We start from the raw sequence: 24,489 nt of genomic DNA, 5'->3' as shown, positions 1-24,489 counted from the left end.
CTTCATAGCATTGTGGTCTGAAAGTAAGCATGGTATAATTTCAATTCTTGTAAACTTATGAAGGGCTGTTTTGTGACCCAGTATATGATCTATCTTGGAGAATGTTCCATGTGCACTCGAGAAGAAAGTATATTCTGTTGCTTTGGGATGCAGAGTTCTAAATATATCTGTCAAGTCCATCTGATCCAATGTCTCATTCAGGGCCCTTGTTTCTTTATTGACCGTGTGTCTAGATGATCTATCCATTTCTGTAAGTGGGGTGTTAAAGTCCCCTGCAATTACCACATTCTTATCAATAAGGTTGCTTATGTTTATGAGTAATTGTTTTATATATTTGGGGGCTCCAGTATTCGGTGCATAGACATTTATAATTGTTAGCTCTTCCTGATGGATAGACCCTGTAACTATTATATAATGTCCTTCTTCATCTCTTGTTACAGCCTTTAATTTAAAGTCTAGTTTGTCTGATATAAGTATGGCTACTCCAGCTTTCTTTTGGCTTCCAGTGGCATGATAAATAGTTCTCCATCCGCTCACTCTCAATCTAAAGGTGTCCTCAGGTCTAAAATGAGTCTCTTGTAGACAGCAAATAGATGGGTCTTGTTTTTTTATCCATTCTGATACCCTATGTCTTTTGGTTGGCGCATTTAATCCATTTACATTCAGTGTTATTATAGAAAGATACGGGTTTAGAGTCATTGTGATGTCTGTATGTTTTATGCTTGTAGTGATGTCTCTGGGACTTTGTCTCACAGGGTCCCCCTTAGGATCTCTTGTAGGGCTGGTTTAGTGGTGACAAATTCCTTCAGTTTTTGTTTGTTTGGGAAGACCTTTATCTCTCCTTCTATTCTAAATGACAGACTTGCTGGATAAAGGATTCTTGGCTGCATATTTTTTCTGTCTAGCACCCTGAAAATCTCGTGCCAATTCTTTCTGGCCTGCCAAGTTTCAAAAGAGAGATCAGTCACGAGTCTTACAGGTCTCCCTTTATATGTGAGGGCACGTTTACCCCTTGCTGCTTTCAGAATTTTCTCTTTATCCTTGTATTTTGCCAGTTTCACTATGATATGTCGTGCAGAAGATCGATTCAAGTTACGTCTGAAGGGAGTTCTCTGTGCCTCTTGGATTTCAATGCCTTTTTCCTTCCCCAGTTCAGGGAAGTTCTCAGCTATTATTTCTTCAAGTACCCCTTCAGCACCTTTCCCTCTCTCTTCCTCCTCTGGGATACCAATTATGCGTATATTATTTCTTTTTAGTGTATCACTTGGTTCTCTAATTTTCCCCTCATACTCCTGGATTTTTTTTATCTCTCTTTTTCTCAGCTTCCTCTTTTTCCATAACTTTATCTTCTAGTTCACCTATTCTCTCCTCTGCCTCTTCAAGCCGAGCTGTGGTGGTTTCCATTTTGTTATGCATTTCGTTTAAAGCGTTTTTCAGCTCCTCGTGACTGTTCCTTAGTCCCTTGATCTCTGTAGCAAGAGATTCTCTGCTGTCCTGTATACTGTTTTCAAGCCCAGCGATTAATTTTATGACTATTATTCTAAATTCACTTTCTGTTATATTATTTAAATCCTTTTTGATCAGCTCATTAGCTGTTGTTATTTCCTGGAGATTCTTCTGAGGGGAATTCTTCCGCTTGGTCATTTTGGATAGTCCCTGGCGTGGTGAGGACCTGCAGGGCACTTCCCCTGTGCTGTGGTGTATAACTGGAGTTGGTGGGCGGGGCCGCAGTCAGACCTGATGTCTGCCCCCAGCCCACCGCTGGGGCCACAGTCAGACTGGTGTGTGCCTTCTCTTCCCCTCTCCTAGGAGCGGGATTCACTGTGGGGTGGTGTGGCTCGTCTGGGCTACTTGCACCCTGCCAGGCTTGTGATGCTGGGGATCTGGCGTATTAGCTGGGGTGGGTAGGCAAGGTGCTCGGGGGCAGGAGGGGCAGGCTTAGATCGCTTCTCCTTAGGTGATCCACTTCAGGAGGGGCCCTGTGGCAGCGGGAGGGAGTCAGATCCGCTGCCGGAGGTTTGGCTCCGCTGAAGCGCAGAGTTGGGTGTTTGCGCGGAGCGAGCAAGTTCCCTGGCAGGAACCAGTTCCCTTTGGGATTTCGGCTGGGGGATGGGCGGGGGAGATGGCGCTGGCGAGCGCCTTTGTTCCCCACCAAACTGAGCTCTGTTGTCAGGGGGCTCAGCAGCTCTCCCTCCCTTTGTCCTCCAGCCTTCCCGCTTTCCGAGCAGAGCTGTTAACTTATGACCTCCCAGACGCTAAGTCGCGCTTGTTGTGGGAACACAGTCCGTCAGGCCCCTCCGCTTTTGCAAGCCAGACTCGGGGGCTCTGCTTGGCCGACGAGCCGCCCCTCCACCCCGGCTCCCTCCCGCCAGTCCGTGGAGCGCGCACCGCCTCGCCGCCCTTCCTACCCTCTTCCTGGGCCTCTTGTCTGCGTTTGGCTCCGGCGACTCCGTTCTGCTAATCCTCTGGCGGTTTTCTGGGTTATTTAGGCAGGTGTAGGTGGAATCTAAGTGATCAGCAGGACGTGCGGTGAGCCCAGCGTCCTCCTAAGCCGCCATCTTGCAAAAAAAATCTAAAAATTGATATTTTAAAGAGATTAACAAAATTGACAAACCTTTATTTAGATTGACCAAGAAGAGAACACCCAAATTACTAAAGTCAGAAATCAAAGTGGGGACATTGGTAGCAACTTTGCAGAAATCAAAGAGGTTATAAGAGAATACAATGTAGAAATGTATGCCAACGAATTAGAAAACCTAGATGAAATATATTCCTAATAAGACACAAACTGGCAAACTGACTGAAGAGAAAAAGAATATCTGAGTTGATCTATTAACTAAAAAGATTTAGCTAGCAACCAAAAACTTCCCACAAAGAAAAGCCCAGGACCAGATGACTTCACTAGTGAATTCTATCAAATACTTAAAAATTAATGCTAGTAAGTTCTTCAAGATTCTTCAAAAACTTCAAATTCTTCAAAAACTCTTCCAAAAAGTAAAAGAGGAAGAAAAAGTCCCCAACTTATTTTATGAGGCCCACGTTACCCTAATATCAAAACCAGACAAAAATATCACAAGAAAAAACTACAGATCAACATCCCTCATGAATATGGGTGCAAAAAATCCTCAACAGAATACTAGCAAACCAAATCCAGCAGCATATAAAAAAGGATTATACATCATGACCAAGTGGCATTTCTTCCAGGAATTCAAGGTTGGCTCAACATGCTAATATCAATCAGTTTAAGACATCATTTTAACAGATTAGAAGACAAAAACCACACACTAATCTGAATAGATACAGAAAAAGCATGTGATAAAATCCAACACCCTTTATAATAAAGACACAACAAATTAGGAATGGAAAGAAACTTTCATAACTTGGTAAAGGGTATCTGTGAATAAACTTACAGAGAAACAGAAAGCTAACATCATATTGAGTGATCAAAGACTGAAAGCTTCCCCCCCTCCCCCCAAAAATCAGGAATGAGACAAGAATGTTACCTTTATTACTTCTATGCAACATTGTTCTAGGACTAGTTGGGGCAGCTAGGCAAGACAATGAAATAAGAGGCATCCAACTTGGAAAAGAAGGAGTAAAAAAGACTTCTTTTTGGTGATGACATGATTTTATATAGAGAAATCCCTAAAGAACCTACAAAAAAAAACCTATTAGGACTAATACATGAATTCAGCAAGGTTACAGGATACAAGATCAATGTGCAAAAATCAGTTGTATTTCTGTATGCTAGCAACGAACAATCTGAAAATTAGGAAAGCCATTCCATTCACAATAGCGTCAAAAAAAATTTTTTTTAATCCAAGAATGGCAAGACTGTATATACACAAACATTTTTGAAAGAAATGAAAGACCTACATAAATGGAGAGACATTCCATATTCATAGTTTATGAATATGTTTATGAAGTATTAAGAAGACTTAATATTATTAAGATAGTGACACTTAAAAATGATCTACAGATTTAGTGCAATCCGTGTCAAAATTCCCACTGTCGCTTTTGCATAAATGGCCACACTGATGCTAAAATTTATATGAAAATGCAAAGTACCCGAAATAGCCAAAAAGTCTTTTAAAAAGAACAAAGTTAGAGGACTCATACTTTTCAGTTTCAAATTTTACTATGAAGCTACAGTAGTGAAGACTGTGTGGTACTGACGTAAGGATAGACATATAGATCAATGGACTAGAATTGAGAGTCCTGAAATAAGCACATACATTTATGGCCCATTGATTTTCAACACGGGTGCCAAGACCATTCAACTGGGGAAAGAATGGTCCCTTCCAGATGGTGCTGGGATAACTGCATAGCCACATGCAAAAGAATGAATTTGGACTCCTACCTTACACCATATACGAAAAGAGCTAAATGTAAGAGCTAAAACCAAAATCTTCAGAGGGAAACTTAGTTGTAAATCTGTGTAATTTAGGATTAGGCAACCATTTAGATAGGACACTAAAAACACAAAGATCCAAAGAAAAAGTGGATTAGCTGGACTTCATCAAAACTTAAAACTTCTGTGCATCAGGGGCACCTGGGTGGCTCAATCAGTTAAGTGCCTGACTCTTGATTTCGGGTTAGGTCATGATCTCACGGTTCGTTAGTTCAAGCCCTGTGTGGGGCTCTGCACTGGCAGTGTGGAGCCTGCTTGGGAGTCTCTCTGTCCCTCTCTGTCCCTCCCCTGCTCTCTCTCTTTCTCAAAATAACTTAAAAAATAAAAATTTAAAACTTCTGTGCATCAGATAAGCAAGATAAGTCAGAGAAAGATAATACCATATGATTTCATTCATATGTGGAATTCAAGAAACAAAACAAATGAGCGTAGAGGAAGGGAAGGACAAATAAAATAAGAAAAAAGGCAGAGAAGGAGGCAAACCACAAGAGACTTTTAATGATAGAGAACAAATGGAGGGTTGCTGAAGGGGAGGTGGATAGAGGGATGGGATAAATGGGTGATGGGTATTAAAGAGGGTACTTGTGATCAGCGCTGGGTGTTGTATGTAAGTAATGAATCACTGAATTCTTCTGAAACCAATTCTACCGTATATATTAACTAACTTGAATTTAAATAAAAATCTCAAAAGAGAAAAAAAAGAATTAGAAATTTGTTATAAAGAAAAGGCAGATTTTTTTTTTTTACAAATAAAGTAAGTACCAAAAAAGAAAACAACAACAACAACCCAATAAACTGTGCATCAGAGAACATCATCAAGAAGGTGAAAAGACAACCCACAGAATGGGCGAAAATATTTACAAATCCGATACCTGATAAGGATCTTCTGTCTGGAATATGTAAAGGACTCTTAAAACTCAACAGCAAAAAGCTAAAAGACTCAGTTAAAAAAATGGTCAGAAGATTTGAATACACAATTCTCCAAAGAAGATCTACAAATGGCCAATAAGCACATGAAATGATGCTGAACATTTTTGTTAAGGAAATGCAAAATAAAATCACAATGAGATACTACTTCACACACACTAAAATAGCTTTAATTTAAAAAAAGAGAATAGCAAGTGTTGGCAAAGATATAGAAAACCGAACCCTTCATATATTGCTGGTGGGCTATAAAAGTGTTCAGCCTCTGTGGAAAACGTTTTGGCAGTCCTCAAAAAGTTAAACATAGAGTTACTATATGACCCAGCAATTCCATTCTTAGGTATGTGCTCAGAGAATTGAAAACATACGTTCAGTCTAGAATGATGGAGATGTGAGTTGTGTCCATTTTTCTCTGCAAGTAATAATATGTTCACATGTAGTCTGCTGCAGTTTTGTGCATATGTTGTGCAAATTCTTACATGAGAATTGCTTGGACAAGGGTCATGCATATGTATAAATTTTCTAGACATCACCATAAAACCATCCAAATTTTTGCGTGAAAGTTCTCTTCCCACACTATTAAAATACTAAAATTTCAAACTTTAAAATAAAAGAAAACATATGTTCACACAAAAACTTGTATACAAGTATTCATAGCAGCATTATTCCTCATAGCCAAAAAGTAGAAGTAACTCAAATGTCCACCAACTGATGAATGGATAAACATTAAAAGTGATACAGCCACGCAGTGGAATATCATTCAGTCGTACAAAGGAATAAAATATTGATAAATGCTATGAAATGGATGAACTTTGCAAACATCATGCTAAGTGTAAGAAACCAGACCCAAAAGGTCCCATGTAATCTGTTAACATTTATATGTAATGTCCCAAAGAGGCAAACACAGAGAGAAAGTAGATTAGTGGTTTCTGGGCATCAGTGGGTGGAGAGAAAAATGAGGGGACCGGCTAGAGCAAATGGATTTTTTTTTTTTTTGATTGATGAAATTGTCCTGGCATTAGATAGGGTGATGGTTTTACAATCTTGTGATTATACTAAAAACCACTGAATTTAAAGTATACTTAAAAATGTAAAAAAGGGGGCTCCTAGTTGGCTCAGTCGGTTAAGCTTCGGCTCAGGTCATGATCTCACAGTTCGGTTCGTGAGTTCAAGCCCCACATCGGGCTCTGTGCTGACGGCTCAGAGCCTGGAGCCGGCTTCGGGTTCTGTGTCTCCCTCTCTCTGTCCCACCCCTGCTCACACTCTTGTCTCTGTCTCCATCTCCCTCAAAAAATAAGTAAACATTTAAAAAATGTAAAAGAAATGTAAAACAAAAATAATTGGAGAAAGGGTCAGAATCAGGTAATAGGTTTGGGAATCATTCACAGAGGTAATTACTTAAGGAATGGGAATGGATTCTCTGTAGGGCTGCTGTCCTGTCCAATTAAGTGTTTAAAAATACTAAATCTGTATGTAAATTTCAGAAAAGCTTTATACCAACTGTCACAGTGCTTCCCTCTGGAGAACTAAGAAAACACCTGACTCTGGAGTATAGGCTCGGAGTAACTACTTAAGCTTTCCACACCTATGCTTCCTTATCTTTGAAATAATAGCTTTGGTTTTGCTCTCAAAAAATGAAATAGTTACTAGCAAAAACACCTGCTGCGCCACTGGGATTTGGGGCCGTTCCCAGGGTGTTCGTGTCAGTGTGCCCCCTGGAACAACAGACACTGCAAGCAGAGCTCTCCAGAGCTAAGTGACACAGTGGCACTCATGATAGGAAAGTGTCTCCTAGAGCCTCAACCAATGTAAATTCCTCTCCCTTCCCCGAGGAAAAGACCCTCTCGCCCATCAACTTTGGTGTTCAGATATTCTGAAAATGGTCTTAGAACAATGGAGAGATAAAGTCGTCTTTGTTGTTCCTAACCAAGCAGAAAAGCGCAACAGCCACGGCGTCACCACGTGACTTCGGAACGTGGCCCTGTGCCCAAAGAAACAGCAGCCTCCCTCCCCAACTAGTTCTTACACCATCAAATAGCCTCATGACAAAAAAGAGATTTGTGTCAGAAATGGCATTGGGTTCCCTGCCTGACGGTATGTGTTGGGCTTACTTCTCTAGTTTTTAGGGCTGGGCCAGTAGTAGGGCCAAGAGAATCGTGGGTCAGGCCCAAGGTAAAGATCATGAAATCCGTGCTTTTATTGTCAGTGGTGTGGTTCATCAAAGAGCTGACTGGGACAGCATCCATGAGAAGATCTGTCAGCTCCTGATCCCACTGCGCACCACCATGCCCTTCTACAATTCAGAGGAAGAGCGGCAGCATGGCCTGCAGCAGCTTCGGCAGCGGCAGGTGGGTCTTGCGGGACTGGGACAGGGGTGGCTCACGGGTGCCGCGAAACTTCCCAGGAGAAAGGGCGAACCTCCTTGAGGACAGAGATTTTGTTTTGTGGCTCTATGCCCTCAGTACCATTCAGTCAGTTGTTCCCCACATATTTACTGAATACCTACTGTATTAGGTGCCAAAGGCTGCCATAACAAAATACCGTAGACTGGGTGGCTTAAACAACAGAAATTCTGGAACCTAGAAGTCCCAAGATCAAGGATGGGTATCAACAGGCTTGGTTTTCTCTGTTCACAGGCATCCCTGGTGTTTCCAAATGTCTTCTTAAAAGGACACCAGTCAAATTGGATTAGGGGCCACCCTAATGGCCTCATTTTAACAATCACGTCTGTAAGGCCCTGTCTTTAAACACAGTGACATTCTTGGGTACTAGGGGTTAGAGCTTGAGTTTGGGGGAGGGGAGAACAGAATTCAGCCTTAACACCCATATATGCCAAGTATGTTGATAACAGCATAGGTGCATAGGAGGAGGTCAAAAAAATGATGTATGAATACACTAGGGAATACATAAAGGAGATTTTATGGCATTGATAAGCATCTCAATTATTCTAAAAAAAATTAGGGCTTTATAAGCCATAAGTCTCAAAACACCAGATTCATCCATTTTAGTATTGTGGCACTTTGAGAATGGCCTTGGGACAATGCAGAGTTTAAGTTATTTCCGATATGTGCTATATCTGTTATCCTAACTCCAGAAGGAAAGAGAAGATATTTCTCTCAAAATTAACTCAAGCAGAAAGCCAGATTTTTTTAGAATGTCCTAAGACATGACAGTTCTGCTAAACCACAATTTCATTACAAATATAAGAATAATATTTATTGCATAGTTTTCCATTAAGCACTCAATTTATGCTGATCAATGAACTATGGTGAAAGGACACTTGTTCTTGGCCCTTGAGGAACTCACAGTCCGGGTTTTTTCTATCACCTATTTTGGATTTCATGGCCACCCTAATACAAGCAGGTTAGCTAGGTGCCCTCGACCAGTTCATTAGGTGTTGGCCTTGCTCCAGGTGTACCTATGCCTGCCATTGATGGTCTAGTTTTTTCTTCCGCAGAAGCACTTGATTGAATTCTGCTACACTGTAGCCCAGAAATACCTCTTTGAAGGAAAACACGAAGCCGCTGTCCCAGCAGCTTTGCATTCGCTTCGCTTCCGCATGAACCTACACGGCCTGAGTTCCGTAGAGCTTGTGCCTGCTTACCTGCTGCTGGCCGAGGCGAGCCTGGGTAAGGGAAATGACTTGAGATCCCCGGGGGCGGGCCCCTTGAAGAGCACTATACCGGGTCGTTTCAGTGGCCAAAGAGTGCAACCTTGGAAGTGGCACCAAGACACTTTTCGTAAAAGAACAGTGTTGCTGTAAAGTTTGGCATAAGGTGGGGAAGTAGATGTCAATCAACTTTGGGCTACTACTGATGGAAATCCACTAAATAGCTGGTCTAAGCAGAAAGAGGACATTTACGAGGACCCTGGGGTGTCCCAGGGGAATTGAGTCTTCATGAGGCACTAGAATCAGAGTGTTGTAACCAACTGAGGCTGGTGCTCTGCTTCTCTCTTGGGCCTTGTCTCTTGTCTCTGCTTCTGCTCTGCTTCTCTCTTGGGCCTTGTCTCTTGTCTCTGCTTCTGTCTTCGCATCTGCTTTATTTTCCACCTCTGCAGATTTTTCTGCCCGATGCCTACCACAGAAGACAGCTACCCAAAATATCAGATGTAGCTGAATTTACAGGGAATCTACGTGTCCTCCAGGTTCAAGGAGGGTAATAGAAACTAATTAGCATCTGATTTCCAGTGTTCAATTCCTAGAAGAGACGGTTGTGTTGACTCAGCTTGAGTGTGGTGTTTACCTTTACCTACCTTTGTGTCAGGGTCACATGGTAACAGGAGTATAAGAACCTGCTCCCGTGGATGGGAGAGGGGGTTCTGAAAGTGGGAAGCACAGCCTTGGTGGAGCTCCATCCCACATGGTGGTTGCTACAAGAAGACAATTAGCATTTTGGAGGGGAATTAACCTTTTTGAGCCTCTGCAATGTTTTAATTACTGTCCACCCATTTTATACATCTTAATAGCCACTATTTTTTTTTTTTAAACAAACTTTTAGAGGCGCTGGGTGGCTCAGTTGGTTAAGTGTCCAACTTCGGCTCTGATCATGATCTCACAGCTGGTGAGTTCGAGCCCCACCTTGGGCTCTGTGCTGACAGTTCAGAGCCTGGAGCCTGTTTCAGATTCTGTGTCTTCTTCTCTCTCTGCCCCTCCCACCCTGCCTCCCTCTTTCTCTCTTTCTCAAAAATTAATAAACATTAAAAAAAATTTAAAAACAAACTTTTAAAAAGAAAGGCTATTGGAAATACAGTACCTTGAACTTTTTTTCCCTGAGCTACGTTGAGAGTAAGTTGCTTGCCTGATGCATTTCCTGCAAAGACGTTCTCCTTCATAACACAGTACCACCACCATCTACAATCATCTACTAAGCAGATCCCATTCAAGTTTCTCCAACTGTCCCAATAACATCTTTATAGCAGAAGGATACAGTTCAAAATCATCCTTTTCATTTTGTTGCCATGTATTTTTAGTCTCCTTCATTCTGGAATAGTTTCTCAATCTTTCTTTGGCTTTTATGACTCTGACGCTTTTAAGATTAAAGGCCAAGTATTCTGTAAAATGTCTCTTGATTTGGGTCTCTCTGATGTTTCTTCACAACTGGACTAGGTGATGTATCTTTGGCAGGAATATCACAGAAGTGGGGCTGTATTCTTTCTCACCTCATCCTGCAAGTTGGCATATGTTTTCAATTTGTTTCATTACTGATGATACCCATTTAAGTTACTTTACTGGTGGCGTCTGACAGGCTTCTTTGTATACTCTTCCCTCTCTTTGCAATTAGTAAGTATTTTATGGGGAGGTATTCTGAAACTATAGAAATATCCCATTCCATCAAACTTTTAATATATTCATTTATTTATTTATATCAGAATGAATTCTTGGTTCCCTGTTCTATTCAATGGGTTAATAATCTGTTACTATCATTAATTTGGTGGTTAGATTATTCTAAGTGGCTGGCCATTCATTTTTTTTAAATATATGAAATTTATTGTCCAATTGGTTTCCATACAACACCCAGTGCTCATCCCAAAAGATGCCCTCTTCAATACCCGTTACTACTCCCCCACCCCCCATCAGCCCTCAGTTTGTTCTCAGTTGTTTTTTTTTTAATTTTTTTAACGTTTATTTATTTTTGAGACAGAGAGAGAGCATGAACAGGGGAGGGTCAGAGAAAGAGGGAGACACAGAATCTGAAACAGCCTCCAGGCTCTGAGCTGTCAGCACAGAGCCTGAAGCAGGGCTTGAACCCACGGACCGCGAGATCATGACCTGAGCTGAAGTCGGACGCTTAACCGACTGAGCCACCCAGGCGCCCCTGTTCTCAGTTTTTAAGAGTCTCTTATGCTTTGTGGCTGCCCATTCAAACTGGCTTCTGTGTCTCCTTGACAATCCCCAATGTTCTTTATCACTTTCCTGCTTTCTCAACATACCTCCAAGGAGCCTTGATTTTTTTTTTTTTTAAGTGGAAAATGGGATTCAGAAGCCAAGAGTTGTGCACTAGACATGTGCATTGCTGTTGGGGTAGGGCTACTCCTAGGCCTTCTCAATGGACAGAGTTAGGGAATATGTATGAATATAATAATGTATGCACATTTTACATGTAAATTCATTCTCTCTCTCTCTAGAAAGATAGTTAGATGAATAGATAGATTGATAGATAGATAGATAGATAGAGATAGAGATATGAGTATGGGTCCATGCCAGTACCTGGTACCTCTACCAACACCTGTTGGACTGAATTTAGAGGTACTGGCATGAACCCATGCCCAATCTAACTTCCTCCCATTCCATATCTGTAGTTCTCTTCTCTGACAGTGAGAATGCTGGCTTCCTTTTTCATTAATACATTTCATCAGTTCCCCTGTATGAACTAATCTCCCATCTCCACCCCTACTCTTTCCCTTTGCAGATGTCCTTCTCTCCTTCCATGGGCTCTGACTCCTCAGTCAGGGCTTCTGCTTCTGCATCGATCCCCTCCTCACCAGTTTGGACTCTTACTCCCCTCTACCAGGCCATGTAACTACGAGAATGCCCCTCCTCACTCGCTCAGGTCTGGCTCCCCATTCCAACTGTCCCTCCAAAACTACTGGGAAGAGCACTGGGCAAAGAGATACAGCTCAGGCTCTGTGTATTTCTGACACTGACTAGCTGACTAGCTGACACTGACTTTGGGAAAAGTCTCCCTAGCCTAAGTTTCATCATCTCTCTTCTGGACTATTGCTCACTAGCTGAGATCTGGCCTCCCTCCAGTCTGGCCTCCACACAAAATGTGATCAGACCATTCCACTAGGTGAGGACCAGATTCTCCAAGCAGCCTATGAGCTGCAGCGTGATCGAGCCTTTATGAATTCTGTCACCTCATCTCACATCTTCTCTCTCCCTTTTAGTTACATTGGCCTTCTCCTTGTTTGGGAAGCCTCCTCTTTAGCCACTCTCCCCATCTCTTCTCCCCTCCCCTCCACCTAACTAACTCCTATTCATCCTTTAGGTCTAAACTCAAGAGTTACCACCCCCTTGGGGCATGTGAGTGGCTCAGTCAGTTAATTATCCAACTCTTGATTTCAGCTCAGGTCATGATCGCAGAGTCGTGGAATCGAATCCTGCATCAGAATCTGCACTGAGCATGGAACCTGCTTGGGGTTTTCTGTCCAGCTCTGCCCCTCTCTTCTGCTTGGTCTCTCTCTCTCTCTCTCTCAAAATAAAAAATTTGGGGGTGCCTGGGTGGCTCAGTCGGTTGAGCGTCCGACTTTGGCTCAGGTCATGATCTCACAGCTCGTGAGTTTGAGCCCCGCGCCGGGCTCTGTGCTGAGAGCTCGGAGCCTGGAGCCTGCTTCAGATTCTGTGTCTCCCTCTCTCTCTGCCCCTAACCCACTTGCACTCTGTCTCTGTCTCTCTCAAAAATAAATAAACACTAAAAACAATTTTTTTAATAAAAATAAAAAATAAAAAATAAAAAAATATAAAAAAAGAATTTAAAGAGTTAATTCTTTAAGCCCCCCAGACTGGACCAGGTTTCTTTTTATATGTCCCCTTAAAAACCTCTTCCTCTTCTGGGTGTACATATCCATTGATGAGATTACTTAATTACAGTTTCTCTTTCTCTCTGGACTATAAGCTGAGGGAGAACCGGAACTGTCCCTATTCTCACTCATCAGAGTGTCTTCACGCACAGAACAGCACTTAACACAGAGGAGGTGCTCAAGCCCCACCACCCCCCGCTCCCCCGACAAACCTGGCGCCGAGTGGGCCCTGAGAAAGCATTTGGCAAATCTAAGTGCCCTTCACAGGATTGTTTTGAGGATTAAATGAATTTGTGTGTAATGAACGTGAGAGTGCTTTGCAAGCTGGAAGGTTCTGTCTAAATAGAAGTTCTCATTAATACCTCCCCCAGTCATTGACTGAAAACTTTCTCAACCTTTTTGTCAGTCTAAACAAATCACATTCTTTTTTTTTTTTTTTTTAATAGCAGGGGAGGGGCAGAGAGAGAGGGAAACACAGAATCCAAAGCAGGCTCCAGGCTCCGAGCTTTCAGCACAGAACCTGACATGGGGCTCGAACTCACGAACTCATGAACCGTGAGATCATGACCTGAGCCAAAGTCGGACGCTTAACCAACTGAGCCACCCAGGCGCCCCTAAATAAATCACATTCCTTGAGCACATGTCTCTTTCTCATCTTAGAGGTTCCTTCAGACTGGAGTGGAAAAATAAGAGGTATTTTAGCCTATTCTTTTCCTTTCCATCGAACTTTGGAGTTTTAATAAACTAGAGATGATATTTTCAGTCACACTTCGAAGAGCCACCTCACTCACCCTCCCCCACTGTTGTCAGCACATTGGAAGCAGGAGAACCTGGGTTCAAATTCCAACTCTTGCTTTAGTCCCTTATACAACAGCTGGCTTCTCTTCAATCATCAGGTGTCTGCGTAAATATGACCTTCTCAAGAGGTGTTCCCTAAACATCCAATCAGGGTAGGTTTCTTCCCTCTTTTTTTTTGATCGCCGTGTTCTGTTCATTTCCCTCGCAGCACTTCATTTTTGTTTCTTTACTGTGTGTCTACTTCCCTTGGTTATAAGCTCCTTGAGATCAGAGATCATGAGTGTTTTATTCACTCACTAGCATGCGCTGAGCAGCTAGCAGAGCGGTGCAGAGTCTAAATTAGACGAATGTACGGTTGAATGAATGGATGAAGTTTCCTCCTCTGATACGTATTTCACAGGGTTGTTGGCAGACTTCGATCACAGATGCAAATGGCCTAGCGTGACGTACACACAGCAAATAGCAGGCCCTCAGTAAATACGAATTCCCTTTCCTTCCCCTGGATGCCTCCCAGCCTCCCAGATGATTATCTGTGACTGCTTTATTCTGTGCTCTTTTGCTTTTGTCACCAAGCCTTACAAAATCTTCCTCCATAATGTCTCTCAGTTCGGCCACCAGCCCGGCGTAAGCCTATTGTCTCACCCTGCAGATGAGTGTCATTACTCCTTAACTGGCTATCGCTTCTTTTTCTATTCCATACGTTTTAGGACATGACCTTTTAGGAGAGTCTCACTTCCTTTGGCAACTTTGTGTATCTAGTATCTCCACTCCATCCCTACGCCTGTCCAGGCGAACACTGTGCCTAGGAGAACATGCCTGAACTTACCGACCCAGCAGCCGCAGTCTCAGTTCTGACCTGCGTGGAGCAGTGCACTCCTCCTGCCTCACTATCCCTGCTCTCTGGATTTGGGGGCTCAAATATTTTTCTCCCAAGGATGCCTTTTCCTTTGGGATGCTTGTTATTTGCTGGTACAGCTTGGCCTTGGGCCCTTCCTTCCTTGGCATGGCCTTCTTGAATGAAAACTGGACAGTGAGAATGAGAAATGTCCAATATACGTCAATGCCCTCTACCAATTTCCCCCGTCTAAATAATCTTTGCTAAGAGTCATTTGCTTCTTTAAATTTGAGAGGACCGCAGTCTCAAGCTCTTATTTTACAGAGCAAATCCGCATGGAAGATGTGACTTGCCATGTCCGCACGAGCCAGGATCATGGCCTCAGCCTCTTGCTTCTCATTGAGGATTTTCCTGTTTTAGTTTGAACTTCAGTCAAGATAAGTTCCTTGTTTCCTCCCTTAGCTTGCCGCTTCTTCAGCTCGCCTCCTTTAATTCGGTGACCTGTGATTACAACTAGAATAAAAAATGCCTACATATGAACTGGGCCTGGGAGAAAGCATAAGCAGAACTGAAGATTGTCTTGTGAGGGGTGTGTGGCCTCATCTCCTGACCATTTCTGCTGCAGCACCCATTAGGTGAAATACTTTGCACCCAGAGCATGCTTCCTGCTCTGCAGAAGGCTGTCACAGAAGTTTTCTGTTTAGTTTTCTGACAGCCTCCCTAGAAGGCAAGCAGGTAGGCAGGAAACTGTTATGTATCTTTACAACCAAACGAAAAGGTTTTTTTATTTAAAAAAAAATTTTAATGTTTATTTTTGAGACAGAGAGATACAGAGTATGAGCGGGGGAGGGGCAGAGAGAGAGGGAGACACAGAATCTGAAGCAGGATCCAGGCTCTGAGCTGTCAGCACAGAGCCAGACGTGGGGCCAAAACCCACGAGCTGTGAGATCATGACCTGAGCCGAAGTCAGACACTCAACTGACTGAGCCACCGAGGCGCCCCACAACCAAAGAAAAAGTTTTAAGCATCAGCAATATCTGAACATTAGAAATAAAGGTGCCTTTTATCTAGTAACGATGTGTTGTCCATTCTGGCTCCTAAATGCCTCTTGTGTATCTGTTCCATGTTTACTCACTGCCTTAGTTCAGGCTCTGGCCTGAACTATTTCCAAAGTCTTCCAGAGTCTTCCAGTTTTCTTCCTCCCCTCTGGTCCCTCCTCCATATTGGCTCCTGGGTATCCTTCTATATCTAAATCCAATTCTCTCTCCCTTTCTGAAAATCCTCTACCTTTTATCCACGTGCTTCCAGCTCCTTGGTGCAACTTACTAAGCCCTCTATGACCTGTCCTATGACTGCCTCTTTAGCCTCATTTCCTGCCACTCGATCACTCACACATTTGTCCTCCAGTGTCACAGACCCATATATGGTTCTCCAAACACAGCCCACTATTTCGTATCTTATGGTTCTGCATATGTTACCCTCCACCCTGGATGCCCGCCCTCCCTTATCTGTCAGGAAAACTTCTTTTCATCTTCCAAACTCAGCTCAGATTTTCCTGTCTTAGTTGGGCTGCTGTAACAAATACCACAGACTGGGTGGCTTAAACAGTTATTTCTCACCGTTCTGGAGGCTGAAAGTCCAAGATCAAGTTGTCAGCAGATATGGTATCTGGTGAGGGCGCACTTTTGGACTTGTAGACAGCCACCTTCTCACTGCATCCTCATAGGGCAGAGAGAGGGATCATCTCTCTTGTACCTTTTCTTTTACAGGCACCAATCCCATTCTTGAAGGCTCCACTCTCATGACCCAATTACCTCCCAAAGGCCCACCTCCAAATACCATCACTTTGGGGATTAGGGCTTCAACTATGGATTTTGGGGTACTACAGCATTCAATCCAGAGCACTGACCATGCTTCTCCCCATTCCAATGCCCCCTCTCCACCCCATCCATAGAATTAAACACCTCCTCATCTCTGCCACTTCCAAACCTTATGATGTTACTATTGTTGCACTTACACTATTTTACAAATGTGTTTGTTTTCATGCCACACACACATGCATTTCCTGAACCCAGCTGTAAATTTTTGAAGGGCAGTGGCTTTGATTCATCTTTGAATCCTCATCAATCAACACAAGGCCTGGTACATAAAAGATATTAAATATACATAGGCATAACTTTTTAATTGAGATGCAATTCACATGCATAAAATCCACTCCTTTAAAGTACAATTCAGCGGTTTGAGTGTATTCACAAGATTATGCAACCATCACCACGTCTAATTACAGAACATTTTAGTCACCCCAAAATGGAACCCCATACCAATATGGAATATTGGTAGTCACCCTCCGTTCTCCATCCCACAGTCCCTGGCCACCATTTTCTGTCTCTATGGATTTGCCTGTTCTGGACATTTCATATCAGTGGAATCCCGCATTATGTGGCCTTTTATATCTGTCTGCCTTGACTTAGTGCAATGTTTTCAAGGTTTATCCATGCTATAGCCTGGATCAGTACTTCATTCCTTTCTGTGACTAATATTCCACCCATGGATATGGATAGACCACGTTTTGTATATCTACTCATCAGCTGATGAGCATTTAAGTTGTTTCTATTTTTTGGCTATTATGGCTAGGCTGCTATGAATGTTCATGTACAAGTTTTGTGTGTCAATAAATGTTTGAGTCAATGAATAAATGAGTGAATGGGTGCTGACTCATATTTCATCATGTGTTCTCTGGCCAGGATATAAATCCGAACCTTCTTTACTTCTTTTGGCCAGGTCTGGGCCAGATTGTCCAAGCTGAGGAATACCTATCCCAAGCCCAGTGGACAGTCCTCAAATCAACGGAATGCTCTTATGCCATCCAGTCTTTACTGCATCGGAACCTGGGACTTCTCCACATAGCTAAGGAAAACTACGAGGAAGCCCGTTATCATCTGGCCAATGATGTAAACAAGCTAAATTATGACACCTGAATGTTTCTGAGAACAGCTATGCTGAGCTTTGTTTGTTCTTTTTTTTTTAATTTTTTTTTTCAACGTTTATTTATTTTTGGGACAGAGAGAGACAGAGCATGAACGGGGGAGGGGCAGAGAGAGAGGGAGACACAGAATCGGAAACAGGCTCCAGGCTCTGAGCCATCAGCCCAGAGCCTGATGCGGGGCTCGAACTCACGGACCGTGAGATCGTGACCTGGCTGAAGTCGGACGCTTAACCGACTGCGCCACCCAGGTGCCCCTGTTTGTTCTTTTTTAACTGAGCCCTTCTCTAAAACTTTCCGTTTACAACTGACCGGTGAGGTATCAGCGAGAACGTGGTTCTAACAACCTGAGTTCAAGCCTCTCCACCTCCTGACTGTGCATCCTTAGGCCAGGTCACGCCACTTCTGCAAGCCCGACTGCTCTGAGGATAATAAAGGGAGGCAGAACAGCACACTGGTTAAGAGAAGGGCTTTACTTTACTCTTGGCCATAATCTTGGACCAATTATTTCAACTCTTTCATCAAGTATAAGAGAAATCATCAAATAGCCTGTGCCTCATTGGGTCATTGAAGAGATTAATAATAGGACAATATCTATGCAGCATTTTGGCTGTTATTTTTACATATAACATCAATGTTTCTACTTCAGAGCTGTTGGCATATGAAAGTTCTTTATAAACTATACTTTATAAACTATGAAACTATGTACAAATGTTAGATAAGATGATGATGAGGGTGAGGACTGAGCTGTTCTTTCAGAATTTATGCTGTTTCTGTTAGGATTTCAGCTGTGGACAATGTTACCAGACAGAAAAGTTCCTGAGCCTGAAATCTGGATGAGGTTAGGGTCAGGATGCAATCTCCACGCAAGTTGGTTGTCTCTTCAGCCTCTCCACCGGGCAGCCCTCCCTCTGATTGCCTGCCACTGCACAATGTCGGTAAATCCACTGGAAACTTGTGCTGGCTAGTCTCCATATCCCCTTACCCCAAATCCATTCTCTGCTCTACTGTGCCCTGGGAGGCCGACCTCTGTGGACTACATGACTGGACTGTATTGCTTTTTGGCTTCTGTTGGATTTGCAGAGTGAGAGGCGTGACAGGGGAGTGGATGTTGGGAGGAGATAGAGGTTGGGTATCTACTCTCTCTGCTGCCTTCCTGCTTCACCCCAGTTCTGGCACGAGCAGTGCTCCTCCATGGCCACAGCTCCTGGCAGGTGGCCTTCTCCCATTGCTCTAGCTCTTGTGGGGCCCCGGTGACCCTGCTTTCTCCCTCGCTTTTTCAGGAGTCTGGACAGTAATAGTTGCTTGCCGTTCATGGTCCCTGGGGCTTTACTAGCTCTTGTTGGTTCCTTGGCCTCTGTATGTCTCTTTAAAGAATCCTTTCATTAAACTGTCTTCAGGAAATACTTTGAAGGTGCCATCTATTTCCACCTAGGAGACTGACTAAGACACTTTTTCCTCTGCCTTTTCTCTCTATACTCTCACTCTACAACAAATTAAACAGAGGAACAGATTCTGTCTTGAGCTGGGCCATACAGTTAAGATACAGATCAAACTCAGATTCTTCTGCCTACCTTTCAAAAAAAAATCAACCATAGCTTCATTGATAACATATCATAGACTTCACCCACTTTCAGTATACAACTCAATGATTTTTAGTAAACTCACAGAGTTGTACAGCCATCAGTCCAGTCCAGTCTTAGAACATTCCCATCACCCCAGAGATCCCTCATATCCATTTGCAGTTTATTTCTCACTCTGACCCCCAGCCCCAGGCAACCACTTTCTGTCTCCCTAGATTTGCCTTTTCTGGACATTTACTAAAAGCAGAATGATATGTTGTCTTTTCATCTGACTTCTGTCACTTAGCAGAATTATTTAGAGGTTCATCCATGTTGTTGTATCAATACCTCATTCCTTTTATTGCTGAGTAGTGTTCATCTCCTGGATATACACAATTTTTGTCCAGCCATTTATCACCTGATGAACATTGGGGTTGTCTCCACTGTTACGAGTATCGCTGCTGTGAATGTTTGTGTACAAGTCTTAGTGTGGACACAAGTTTTCATTTCCCTTGGGTGTGCGTCTACAAACGAAATTGCTGGGTCATGTAGTAACTCACTGTTGAATGTTTGGAGAGCTGCCGAACCGTCTTTCACAGAGGCTGCATCATATTCTATTCCCACCAGCCGTGGACGAAGGTTCCGTTTTCTCCATGTCCTTGCCAACGCTGATTTTCCGTCTTTTTGATGAGAGCCATTCTAGTGTGTGTGAAGTGGTATCTCACTGCAATTTTATTTTGCATTTCTGTAATGACTAATAATGTTGAGCATCACTTCATGTGTTATTAGCCTCTGGCATATCTTTTTGGAGACACGTCTATGCAGATCCTTTGCCCGCTTTTTAATTTTATTTGTATCGTTACAAATTCTAGGTGTACACGTTTTTAAAATTAGATACATGATTTACAAAGGCGACTGAAGCACCCCTTCTTCCTTCTGCTGTAGATTTATTTTGCCAGTTGTGCATTTGGAACAGAGGATATCAGGACGTCAGGAGGCTACTTCCACCTGGCTAATATCTTCTATGGCCTTAAAAAGTTGGACGTGGCAGACACATTGTACACGAAGGTGAGCTGGGGAATATGGGAGTTGAGCCTTGATGCTTTGGCCTTCTAAGTTACAACTGGCATCAGACCATTCATGAGAAATTTGAGGCACAGAAAGATGAGATGATTTGCCCAAGATCACATGGCCTGATACATGATATATCCCACTTTTCTTTCTTCCTGTTTCTCTACCAGCAAAATACACGAGGCTCGGGTCTGGTCTGCTTCTCTGATTGTGTCTGCTTTCCCAACAGGTCTCTGAGATCTGGAGTAAATACTTGAACAATCGCTACCAAGTGCTCTCAGAGGCTCGCATCCAACAGATAGACTTACTGGGCAAACGATTTGAGACTGACACCGGCTTGGGTAAGTGGCAGCTCTCCCTGGGAAACAGAGCAGCGGCTTCACCCCACCTAATCCACAGGCCTTCTCCCCAAGAGGGAGAGCCACTGTCCCTGTCACGAGCACACCAGTGCCATCTCCTGTAGTTTGCTGAAGCAGACACTGAGATAGGAAAACCAAAGGGATTTCACCAGTGTTGGGAAGAATTCAGAGCCCTGGTACTATACACAGCCTTTCCGGGGGCTCATAAGGTATGGATGTGAAGAGAAAAAGACTTACAAGAGCCCCCTGTGATTTCTGCAGAGCCTCCATGTCTCCAGGGCACATAAGGCAAGGTAAACTCTCTCATACTGCGCATTTGTTCTGGGGCCTTCACCTCTTCCTTTACTGGGTAGTGAGCTTCTCAGCGGCAGGGCCGGGTCTCATTATTTCTCTGTCCCCAGGCTCAACAGAGGGTGAGTACTGAGTGGCACTGTACAGCATCGTTCCCTCTGAGGTAATAAAAAGGGACAGAGGATCTAGTTTCTGCTCAAAAGAGACATGCGGTGTGGTTGATGACACAGGACCTATATGAAATAAAAGGAAACGCCTACAAGTACAAATTATATTACAAGATGAGTCCTAGAATGAAGAGGTGAGGATAGTTGGATGGTGTTAAATAGGGAAGACTTCTTGGAGGAGAGGTTTTGAACTAAGATTTAAAAAATTAGGACAGGAGCCTCTGGGGGGCTCAGTTGGTTAAGTGACTCCGGTTTGGGTCATGATCTCATGGTTCTTGACTTCAAGCCCCGCGTCGGGCTCTGTGCTGACAGCTCAGAGCCTGGAGCCTGCTTCAGATTCTGTGTCTCCCTCTCTCTTTGACCCTCCCCTGCTCATGCTCTGTCTCTCTGTCTCTCCTTCTCAAAAATAAATAAACATTAAAAACAATTTAAATTAATAACTTTATTCAGTTTTCTCTCATTATAAAAGTGGTTTATGTGAAAGCAGAAAACTTAGAAATCCAAAGGCAGCCAACCTCAGGGTTATGGTGTATGCCCTTTCTGTCTTCTTCTCTTACGTACTTCTTAGTATGTAAAAAGTGTTTAGAAGTATGTGGCCCCAAATAACTCATAATAAGTGAATAAATAGTCACTAGAGTAGGGCCTAACACCACTGGAAGGAAGTGTAAACAAACTTACACGGGGAAGCAGCAAGGCCGAGGTGCCAGCACCCTTGGATTTGGGAGATTAAGCTGCTTGCTGGCTGCTGGAAGTCCCCGCTCCCTCTCTGGCTCTCAGGTGGAAGCTAAGTGAGACCAAGGAATCCCGCTGGGACAGCCTCTGCATTTGGAGCCTAAGAAATCGAGAGTTTAGGACTCTGAAAGACAGAAATCGCAGTTACCTTGAGACCCACTGGGGTGAGCAGGTTTTACGGAGCTGCCTGAAACTGCCCGGCTTCTTGCTCGCGTGTGGCCGCAGTCCTCTGGGTGAAGAACCTGCTGTGCCTTGTGCCCAAGGCCAGTGCCCTGTCAGCTCTGTGCTCACCCATGAGGGGAGACCCAGCGGCTCCCCGCAGCCTGTTCTTTCCAGCTTCCTCCCTTTCCCCTTGCAGATGAAGCCCAGGAAGCAGAAGCCATTCAGATCCTGACTTCAGTCTGGAACATTCGAGAATCTACATCTGACACAGCCCCCCAAAAAACTATCTTTGTTCTGAATACCCTGGTCATGCTTTACTACCTGATGATGAATTCTTCAAAGGCAAGTTTCCCCAGAAAAGCGCCATGTCTAATGGAGGTAGAAGTTCCTCTAGCTGAATTCAGCTGTGTTTTGCCCAGTTGCACTGGCTTCTGCCCTCTGAGTAAGGCCGCACTTCAGAAGAGTTCAGATGTTCGTGATGTTTCTCATTTGTTGAGTCCAGCCTGCATAATGGAAACTGCATTGTCTTCTTCCAGAGGGATATGCCCGTTACTAGCCTAAGTACTTCTCACGAACTAATGCAGTTAATTGTCAGGCCAACTTTATGAAGTAGGTATTTTATTATTCCCACTTTACAGGTAAGGAAACTGAGGCGCAGAGAGGGTCCATTATTTGCCCAACTTCTTTTGGAGGAGGGGAGGTCACAATAAACAAGGCAACATTTGATGGGGAATAAAATTTCAGATCGCAAATAGCGCTGCAAAGCAAACAAAAGCAGGCAAGGAGAGAGGGAGGGCTGGCTGGAGGAGGCCTTTGTGTGTGGGTGTCACGGAAAATTTAGGATTCCCTTCCCCCCTCTCCCTTCCTCCCTACCTTTCTTCAGCAAACTTTACTAAGTGCCTTCTGTATGCCAGGACCTAGAGGTGCTCGCAGTCAGTGGGTGATAATCCAGTGTGATCGTGAAGACCGGGGCTCTGTGGGAATGCGAGAGAGGGACACCAACCCTATCTGGGATGTAGTAAGAGCGCTTAGGGAACAGGGAAGCATTTCCATTGAATTTCCAAGCTTACACTGTAAGAACCTCTTTTCTACAGTTCCAGGTCCAATTTTCTACTGTGTACTCAAGGAAGTCCTTACCCTAAGGCATGTGAAGGGTATTAGATCTATAAGAGGTCCTTAGAGAATAGGGACACATATATCTACTCCAGATTGCCACCTCACTTCCTTTAGGTCTTTCCTCAACTGTCTTCAGGGAAGCTTTCTCTGCTGCCACTGGTGCTTCCAACCCCCCTTTCCTACTTTATCCTTTTCCTTAACATGTATCACTATTGAGGATACTGTGGTGTTTTACTTGTTCGTCTTGTTTATTGCCTCTCTCCCTCGCTGTACTGTAAGCTCCAGGAGGGCAGGAATTTCCACCTGTGGTCATAGTACCTGGAACGTAATAGCCATTCAATAAATATTTATTGGAAGTGAGGGAGGAAGGGAGGAAGGGGGAGGAGAGGAGAAGAGCCAGCCCAGAGTCTGTCCCAGGATGTCCTGTGAGGCCTCTGTCCAAGTCAAAACTCTAGACCATGGCCCCTAGGAATGGGAAGCCGCTTGTGGAACCTGTCACCCCTGGCCTCCCGGTGCTGGTTCAGAGGGTCCTGATTCAGATCCTGTGGAGATCTCACTTTGTTAAGAAGGCGTACTTTGTACTTAGTTTGTCAAGCCAGGTGGGTTTCTCTGGTCCCCCATGCCCCACTCAGCACATGTGTGGCTAGTTGTAAGGACCTAGTGGGTATTCGCAAGTCTCCAGCAAGTGGAAACTCCAAAAGTGGAAATTTTTCACACCGGTGGCGTGAGAAGCTGATGGGTCCTTTCCCATGTTGAGCACAGATGGGGCTTCCCAGTGTAAAGCTTTCCTATGACGGCTTCCTTTTGTAACTGTAATTCCATTCCAGGCACAAGAATATGCTGAGAGAGCCTTCGGTCTAGCCAAAGAACACCATCTCAGTGTCTATGAACAAAGTACCATTCAAGAGTTACTAAGTCTTATCTCAGCTGAAGAAACTCATCCTGTTACTTAGTGACCCATGAACTCTGCATCAGGGGCTATTCAAGGGGCTATTGAACGTCTAATGCATTCCAACTTGCACAACTGCTTTGAGGTACTATGATTTGCTGAAGTTCACACTCTTTCCCCCTGGCACTGCACATATGTGCAAACATAGCCATGTTTTTATTCTTAACACAGCATATGCGAGGGACTATAGAGCTTTAGACATAAAAATAAGTAAAAGTGATCTTAATTATGACCTTTGCACTTGGCTTGCCGTGACTTTGTATGACTTTGAGTAATGTGCTGTCAGCTCATTAATATGGTACTTATAAGTAAAGCACAAATAGTTTATTATTTACCCAGGGACACATGTTTCATAGATCTTTGCCAAAGAAGGGTGTAGGGGATAGAGTTATATTGGAGCAAAGTTTTCCTGTTCTACTGGAATTAAGTTAGCATTAATCTGAGGTAGATTGTGACTTAAATGTCCATTATACTTCTTAGAGCAATCACTGAGAAAATTACTCTGAAAAGTAGTTACAGATCGACAAAGAAATTAAAATGGTACACAGGAAAATATCCACTTCATGCAAAAGAAGGCAGAAAAGGAGGAATAGCAGAACAAAAAGACA

The 24,489-nt window shown here is 43.6% G+C and overlaps 1 protein-coding gene across 1 annotated transcript in view; it reads left to right on the top strand.

The window, feature by feature from the left end:
- The window catches only part of ZMYND12 (zinc finger MYND-type containing 12), a 33,518-nt gene extending 9,400 nt beyond the window's left edge, over positions 1-24,118 (top strand). The window contains exons 2-8 of the mRNA XM_043574610.1: positions 7,542-7,683; positions 8,793-8,964; positions 17,271-17,440; positions 19,980-20,102; positions 20,335-20,446; positions 22,013-22,158; positions 23,760-24,118. Of these exons, the coding sequence (XP_043430545.1) occupies positions 7,542-7,683; positions 8,793-8,964; positions 17,271-17,440; positions 19,980-20,102; positions 20,335-20,446; positions 22,013-22,158; positions 23,760-23,885 (991 nt within the window). The 3' untranslated portion in view covers positions 23,886-24,118. The remainder of the gene's footprint in view (positions 1-7,541; positions 7,684-8,792; positions 8,965-17,270; positions 17,441-19,979; positions 20,103-20,334; positions 20,447-22,012; positions 22,159-23,759) is intronic.
- The last annotated feature ends 371 nt before the right edge of the window (positions 24,119-24,489 follow it).

Source organism: Prionailurus bengalensis, chromosome C1 (genome assembly GCF_016509475.1).
Source record: "Prionailurus bengalensis isolate Pbe53 chromosome C1, Fcat_Pben_1.1_paternal_pri, whole genome shotgun sequence".
Lineage (NCBI taxonomy): Eukaryota > Metazoa > Chordata > Mammalia > Carnivora > Felidae > Prionailurus > Prionailurus bengalensis.
Note: the sequence above shows the minus strand (reverse complement) of the source record. Positions and strands in the feature narration are given on the sequence as shown.